At 54.9% G+C, this 7,616-nt stretch overlaps 4 protein-coding genes across 5 annotated transcripts in view; 2 read left to right on the top strand and 2 right to left on the bottom strand.

Annotated features, from left to right (window-relative positions):
• The first annotated feature begins 876 nt into the window (after positions 1-876).
• On the top strand, positions 877-2,519 carry H257_18896. 2 transcript variants are annotated; one of them, XM_009848034.1, is made up of 7 exons: positions 877-942; positions 999-1,149; positions 1,200-1,637; positions 1,695-1,795; positions 1,852-2,004; positions 2,067-2,246; positions 2,314-2,519. In XM_009848034.1, exons 1-7 carry the CDS (start codon positions 882-884, stop codon positions 2,457-2,459), a joined length of 1,230 nt encoding a protein of 409 aa, XP_009846336.1. In that variant the 5' UTR covers positions 877-881; the 3' UTR covers positions 2,460-2,519. The 2 variants fall into 2 exon arrangements, with proteins under 2 accessions (XP_009846336.1, XP_009846337.1); XM_009848035.1 differs by lacking the exons at positions 877-942; positions 999-1,149 and having other exon boundaries at positions 1,152-1,637.
• Positions 2,520-2,867: 348 nt separating this feature from the next.
• On the bottom strand, positions 2,868-5,588 carry H257_18894 (hypothetical protein). Its single transcript, XM_009848032.1, has 2 exons — positions 5,489-5,588; positions 2,868-5,435 (listed from the first exon to the last, which is right to left on the bottom strand). The coding sequence occupies exons 1-2, from the start codon at positions 5,505-5,507 to the stop codon at positions 3,508-3,510; spliced, it is 1,947 nt and encodes a 648-aa protein (XP_009846334.1). The 5' UTR covers positions 5,508-5,588; the 3' UTR covers positions 2,868-3,507.
• H257_18895 (hypothetical protein) lies at positions 2,869-3,493 on the top strand. The gene has a single exon (XM_009848033.1). It carries the CDS (start codon positions 2,912-2,914, stop codon positions 3,458-3,460), a length of 549 nt encoding a protein of 182 aa, XP_009846335.1. The 5' UTR covers positions 2,869-2,911; the 3' UTR covers positions 3,461-3,493.
• A 729-nt stretch (positions 5,589-6,317) lies between the features above and the next one.
• Positions 6,318-7,616, bottom strand: part of H257_18893 (hypothetical protein) — a gene marked incomplete at both ends in the record, with an annotated part of 5,825 nt that continues 4,526 nt past the window's right edge. Inside the window, one exon of the mRNA XM_009848031.1 lies at positions 6,318-7,568. Coding sequence (XP_009846333.1) covers positions 6,318-7,568 — 1,251 coding nt within the window. The remainder of the gene's footprint in view (positions 7,569-7,616) is intronic.

The raw sequence follows: 7,616 nt of genomic DNA, 5'->3' as shown, positions 1-7,616 counted from the left end.
GTCCTTGAGGATCTCCCAGCAATGAACCAATTTAAATGGTGTTTGCTTCTTGTTCCACTTTTGGGCTTTGAAATACTCATGCGCGTCGGCCATGTACTGCTCGGTGTTGTATCCAGAGCGAAGGATCGATGTCGACAGTTTGAGCGCCGACGCGAATGCAGCAACTTGTTTGTTGATTGTATCTCTCCAGTGAATGTAGAGACCATCACCAGTTCTATAGTATTGCAAATGTTACCCTTGCCTTCATATACCAGTAGCAAATTAGCTTATCATGCACTATACCTCTGTGTGCATTCAGGACTACTGTTGTAGGCTGCAGCTACTCGGGTGTAGAAATGACTTGCAGTTTGATCGTTTCCGACGATAGGATCGAGGGAGGCACTCAGCCATGCGTGACACAGCTGCACCTGCTCATGTGGGGTGAGGTTCCGGGAGCGTTCCTTCATTGCTTGTTTTGCTTGGAATGGGAAACAAAGCCACGAATCGATGGAGTCAAAGATGAATATGATTGGTTAGTTGAGTACCTGGAGTCCAGTACTCCAACAAAAATTCCAACAAATTTACTGGAATATTTGTTGGAGTAGTGGAGTCCAGTAACTTTTTTACTGGCTATTGGTACCGGTGCGAACGGTTTTTTTGGAATTCCAGTAAATCGCCCAATAAAATTATTGGGATCTGAGAACTGCTGGCACCGGTGCAATCTTACAGTACTGTAGTAACGTTACCACCGGTACACTCCAACCAGAAGCAAAGAAATTGATTTTGAACTAACATCTTCAAATGGAGTACTTTAGAGGAACATCGTACTTCATTACCGTACTTAATAAAACGTTCATTCACATGTTTGATTGGTCAAAAATATTAGTAGTGTGTACTTTCCAATGCTGGCACATCGAGCAGTGGCACGATGGCGTCCGTCCATTTGGCGCGCCGCGTGCTTGAGTACGTGGCATCGTGTGCATTGTGCATGCGACGATCTCACGATGGCATTCCCATAGGTACTCATAGTACGTCTTCAAAGAACACGCTGTACTCGTACGGTGATGGGTATCTGGGCACCTTGGGCCATGGCAACTACGACGCCGTGGATGCGCCGAAAGCGTTGGCCGCGTTTGAGGGACTGGACCTCGTTCAGGCGTCCACTGGCTGGTGAAAATTGAATCCCTTGACGTATGCGTTATCCGCTTTGCATGATGTAGGTCGCACACGGGGGTCGTGGATGTCCAAGGCAAAGCGTACGTGTTTGGCCGGTCACACCATTTCAAGAACGTCATCCGCGCCATCAACATGCATCGGTTTGCGCCTTGGTTTCTGGATTTTGCTAACAAGCTGGGCGGCGCGCGCTCCGTGGAAGCATTCTTGCCGGTCGAAGTGCTGCTGCCGGAGAAGGTGGCCGAGGTGGCTTGCGGCTCGACATTGTCGCTGTTCCGGACCGAGTCGGGCGTGCTGTATGCCAACGGCGGCAATTACTACGGACAATGCGGCGTGGGGCACGAGAACTCGAGTGTGTGGGAGGCCGAGCGCGTGAAGCTTCCGCCGGTTGCGCAAGTGGCCGCGGGATATCAGCACGTGTTGGCACTCACGACCGAAGGCCAAGTGTATTCATGGGGCAAGGGCGAGCGGGGACAGTTGGGCTAGTACGCCTACATACACTCTCCTTCGTCGTATGCGACTGATGGATGGATATGGTGTAGTGGCACTGTGAACTTGAGCGCACCCCAACAATTGGTGGCGTTGCGAGACAAGCAAGTGCGGTATGTGGACGTTGGCTTCAACTATTCGCTGGCAATCACAGGTGCGATATATATTTATATACTATTATATAATATATATACCATTCGTGGAGACTAGTCGAAGGCGAGCTGTACGTGTGGGGCAAATTGATGGGCGCGGACCAGCACGGTCGTAAGAATGGCGAAGATCAAATCACCCCACGACTGGTGCGGACGTCGGCCCCCGTGGTGGCCGCCAAGAGCAGCCACTTTCACACGCTCGTCTTGACTGGTACTGCTAACCAACGCCAGGACGGGTACCTAAATACAAGATCCCTGACATCTGAACGATAGAGGACGGCAAAGTATGGGTGCTGGGTCGGAGCCAGGCGGTGCACCTGACAGGTGAAAAGACCGGGCGGACCAACCCAGAGGTGCACGTGAGCCCCGTGGCAGTGGACGTGGGGGGAGTGTTGGACCCGAAGCGCATCGTGCGGCTGGGCAAAGGCGTGCACAACACGTCCATCATTCTCGGTAGGAAAATGGATGGCTGTCGAGCGCTGGGATGGGTTTTTTTTAATTTGGTGTGGATGATGAGTAGACGACGGCAGAGTGTTTGCGTGGGATTGGAAGGACGGGCTCCATCGCGTGGACGCGCTCAGCGGGTACCATGTCGAGTCGTATGAGACAGGATTTGGCTCGAACGTGTTCTTGGGCCATTCCAAGGCCACCAACGGCCAGGTTTAGGTGCAGGTTTAGGTGCAGTCTTATAGAGATTAAGGACCCAAGTTGCATTCTACGTCCCCGCTTGGCAGGCCTCATAGGCGTTGTTTCAAGAACATGTACACATATCACTGGCACCACGATGTACTTAGTGTACACACAACAAGGGGGAAGGGGTTCACCGAAAGTACCACAACAGCTAGCTAGCTACTCTTGACCACCAAGCCAAGCTGGGAGGGACTTTCACAGCATCAAGGATGCACAGACAGCGTAATCGCCATACTAGTATGTACTAGCCATGAGCTCCAAATACTATGAATACGCATGATAGTCGTTGGTTCTTGCTTGACTTATGCTAAGGGATTGATGATATTCGATGACATGGCGTCGAAGCCATTGGAACTGACTTGGCTCGTCTATTTTTGGACTTGACCGCCTTCGAGTCACTGCGTTGGAAAAAGCAGCGAAGACAAGAGATGAACGATCTGTTCCAGAAGACATCGACCAAGTCGGGTGCAAAGTACACTGCGTGCGCGCAGTCGTCGCCAAGAGTGACGCCATACTCTGGGCTGGGGCAGCTCCTCGACACTGGAGAAGACAATCACGTGGCCGACCAGTTGCCCCCTCCTTCCCCCAATAACGAGGCGTCAGAGTACACCGTGTACACCCGACTGGGGATTCAATCAACCCCCCCCCGCAGCACCAACCAAAGCGACTGCGACAGCAGCGAGGCCCCGCTGTCCCATCGGTCGTCCACTGCCTCCCCATCTTCATCCGACCACGTGATCAACATGGAATGTCCTCCCTATCTTGATCAGGATCCTCAACCACAAGGACCAGACATTCCCGAATGCAATGTGACATGCCGCCGAAAGAAAACAGCGTTCGAAGCCCGCGTGCGGCTCGCGATGCATGACAAGCCCATCTACGTGGGGCGGTACAAGACTGAGCAGGCCGCGCGGGACGCATGTGCTCGTCTCTTGCGGCAGACGACACCGCGGCAAGAATCGAAGGCGACGAAATAATATAAGAAGTAATATCGACCAAGTACAGTCGAGGTCACGTTCTGGGATTAAGATAATGCTGCTGCGGCGGCTGTGGACAAGGTCGGAGGACTCGGTCGCTTAATCAAGGTCGGGGTGATGCGTTTCTTCTTGGTCGATGGATCTGATGGAACTCCTTGCCACGTTGTCGTCGGTTGTGCTGTCGTTGGTGCCACATCCACCGGTGGCGGCGGCAGGAACGATTCCATCCAGGCAGTGCACGCCCCAGGACCTTCGTCCAGAAACCCATTAAAATCCGTCGACGACAAAGCCACGGCATGACTCGACGAATCCGACGACACACACGAGGGATGGGCCAACGGCGGCGACAGATCGCGCAGATCATGCCATGGCTCGTCGTCGTCGTCGTCGTTGTGTGGGGACGGGAGGGGCAAAAAATCCAAGTTCACGTACGTCGGCTGATCTGAAAGAAGTGGCTGGGGCAACGCTGCACCCAATGTGGGGGTTACTGAAGCGGTCGTCGAAGACGAGGAGGAGGGGGCGATGTCCCATCGGTATTCGAGGGTCACAGTGTCGTCGTCTGTCGCGGGTTGCCGCGGGCACTGGTGCAGAATATCCAGACACGACACGCTAATGTCGTCCACGCCCCAGCCAGGATGCACGCGATCGCCCAGTGGCACCACGCGAAACAGCCGCCGCACGTCGTCCGACGTCGTGTGGACGGCGGCCCATTTGGCCATCATGTGCGTGCAGACGTCGGAAATGCGCTTGGAGCCATTCATTGTGAGCTCGACTTTGGGGCGGGCGCCAATGTCGGCCACAAGCGCTTGGGTCGCCTTGTCGATGGGCACAAAGCGGACTTTGATCTGCCGCTTCCTTGCGTCCATAGAAGAAGGGGGCGGCGATGGCTTGCGCCGCTTGGACGTCGAATAATCCAGCAACGTCCACGGAGTCGCGATGGCATGTTGGGGAGGGGACGATGCTGCTGTCGTTGTGGTGGCTGTGGTGGGAACAGGAGGCATGGGGGAGTTTACGAGCGGGCGCTTCTTTCGAACGATGGGGGTGTGCACCACCGCTGGCAAAGGTCCAGCGCCGACTCCGTTGGGCGAAGTGGAGACATTTGTGGACGCGGTTTTCTTCGAGTGTTTGGCGGCGGCAGACATGGCGGCTTCGCTGCTCTTCCGGCTCTTGAGCAGCGTGTGCTTCAGACGCCCAGCGAGGCGCTTCTTGTGCAGCGGGTTGGAAATGTCGAGTTCAGACGAGCATACGCGGTGCCAGCACGAGAGAGCGAGGCGGATTTCGTCGGGTGAGTCCAAGTTCAAATGGACGTGGACGAGGGAGAGCAGCGTGTGGACATGCGACACCATCGCGTGGTAGAAGTCGTGGAGGGCACGCACGGACTTGTGCGGGAGTTTGCGGGTCAGTTGGTCCCACCGCTTGGGTAACTGCGCGGGGGAATTCCACTTGCTCTTCATGGCCTGGAAGAACACGGTTTGGTCGTCCCAGGTCCATCCGCCCCAGGAGCGCTTCTTGGTTGAAGATGGAGGGTGGGAAGGTTGCAACACTGCATCACCGTCAGAGGACCATGTTGTCGACGGTGTGTGGGTTGTGGACGCGTGTGCCGTTGTGATCGTTGACTGCGGTGGCGGCAAGTCGTCTAGGAAGGCGGTAGAGTGACCTTTCGACAGAGGGTGGACCTGCTGGTGTGTGGGGTGTAATTTCGTATGTGGTTCCATCGACCTCAAGGCATCGCCTTTCGCTTTCTTGGACGTGGGTTTCGCATGGGGTTCTGATGTGAGTTTTTTGGCGGGAGGTGTTTCATCAACGACGCTGGTCGCATGGAAGAACGGGTCCGAAGGGCTATCGGACCACGATAGATCGGGAAAGAATTCCCCTTCGACGGACGAGTCCATCTTGTCCAGCCACCCGTCTTCAAGCACGACAGGCGTGATCCAACTGAACGCATCGTGGGTAGGTTCGGGGCAGTTCTCCTTGCCTAAGACAACATGTAGAATGAGATATGGAGTGGTTGCATGGAGAGATATCTACCTGACACTTCTATCCGCATGATATCGCGATGGGGTAGTAGGTGTCGTGAGTGGAAGGCAGTGACGGCGGCGGCGCTTGTCGCTTCCACGTCGAGCTCGAAATCTTCTCTGCTGATAATTTTCGTACCAAAACCTCCTTGTTTCCCATTGGCTAAAATCCTGACAGATTGCAACGGTCCCGCCAAACAAATACGAAAAATAAGGCGCTGTGATTGGATACAGTTATTCTAACGTGCTATGATTGGCTGAATTTCGAGCCAAACTCAAATCTCATGCTCTCATAACGCGCGCGCGAATTTGGAACGCATAGGCGGGCCAGGCAGCCTCCATAGCCACTGCCTGCTTGCATGAGACCATTTCGGACGATTTCATTGATGCAGAAGCTTCCAGTTGTATATCACCGAGTTGGCGGCGTTCTACTCTGTCCTACAAACCGACATCCTCGATCCAATTACGGAGTGCAACAAAAACTGCGACAAATATCAACGTGCAAGGTTACATGTACTTCTTCATTCATCACCGGATGCATGCTGAGCACCCCCACCGCGGTAAGTCGGACGACGGGGGTTAGGCCCATGACGGTCGGGGTTGCAATACGCCTCGCACATCCATGTACGCTTCACCTTTCGCTCATGCCATCGCAGCTTCCTCCGGCACACCCAACAAACAGTTTTTACACAATGTTGAACGGCATTTGAAATTTGTGAAGATATCACATCTCACAGGTTCTTCACGTATTCCCGCGCTAACTTGTAAGTCAACATCATAACCCAAGAGGCAAAATAATTGTATATTCGATAGTAGCCTCAACTAGTGTATCATCTATCCATTTATTCGTCTTCGTAGTCGTCCAAGTCCGAGTCTTCGTAGATTTCTCCGCGCTTCTCGGCTTCCTTCTTCAACTTGAGCTTGGCCTTGAGTTCCTTGCGGGTGAGCTTTCGCTTGACCTTGGTGACTTGCTTGTTGCCGAACGCGTCGACGGTTTCCTGCGAGTCGATCTGTTCGATCTTGGTCTTGTCCTCCATGACCTGGCCCTCGATCGAGCAGTGGCCGGCTTCGACGTTCCACGTTTCAATCGCCAAATGGTCCGTGAACTCGCGGTTGTGCGAGATCATGACGACTCCGCCGCCAAACTCCTTGATGGCCGTGGCGAGCGCGCCCAGCGAGTCGCGATCCAAGTAGTTGGTCGGTTCATCCAGCACCAAGATGTGCGGGTTGAGCCACATGGCGGCGCCCAGCACGACCTTGACCTTTTGCCCGCCCGAGAGCCCGCGCATGCGCGAGTGCGTGCCGAACTCGGGGCCCAAGCCAAAGTTGTCCAAGTGCTTTTGCACGGCGATGGCCGTGACGGGGCGCGCCTGCAAGTTGGCGCGCGCCGCCTCGCGATCGTCGGCAATCTGGAGCAGCTTCTCAAAGCCCCACTTTTCGAGCTTCTCACGCGGCACCCACGAGTTTTCCGTGTCGGGCAACTTGACCCACTTGATCTCGTACTCGAACGACTTTTTCAGCTTGCGGCGGTTCTCGATCGTCTCGAGCACGCGCTTCTCGCCCTCCCAGTTGACGGGCTGCTCCAACCGCGCCTTCTCTTCGGGGCTGATCTTGCGCGTCTCCTTGGCCATCAGTTCCTTGTCCTCGCCAGACTGGAAACGCCATTGGATGTACTGGTTGGCCGTCAAGTCCAAGTGCTCTTCGATGTGATGGAACGCATGCTGCGCCACGTACGCAAAGCGCATGGACGGATGCTTCCACATGGTACCGGTCGTCGGCTCCACTTCGCCCGTCAACATCTTGATCATGGTCGACTTGCCGGCGCCGTTGGGCCCGATCACGGCAATGCGCGACGACAGCGCGCACGTGATCGTGATGTTGTTGATCGACGGCTTGGTCGTGCCAGGGTACTGGTACGAGCAGTTGTTCATGCGGATGATGGGCTTGCCCTTGTTCTTGATGTCGGCCAAGAAACCCGGCTCAGGGAACTTGAACGCGAACGTGGCCGCCTCCAGGTTGTAGTACGCCTTGGCTTCCGGGCGCAGCTCCACAAAGTGAGACATGTTGCCCACGTACGTCTTGAGCTTGCGGTTCTTCTCGTAGTGGATGATGTTGGTGCACACGTTGTCGAGGAACCCCGA

This window comes from Aphanomyces astaci (genome assembly GCF_000520075.1).
Source record: "Aphanomyces astaci strain APO3 unplaced genomic scaffold supercont1.256, whole genome shotgun sequence".
Taxonomy (NCBI): domain Eukaryota; phylum Oomycota; class Saprolegniomycetes; order Saprolegniales; family Verrucalvaceae; genus Aphanomyces; species Aphanomyces astaci.
Note: the sequence above shows the minus strand (reverse complement) of the source record. Positions and strands in the feature narration are given on the sequence as shown.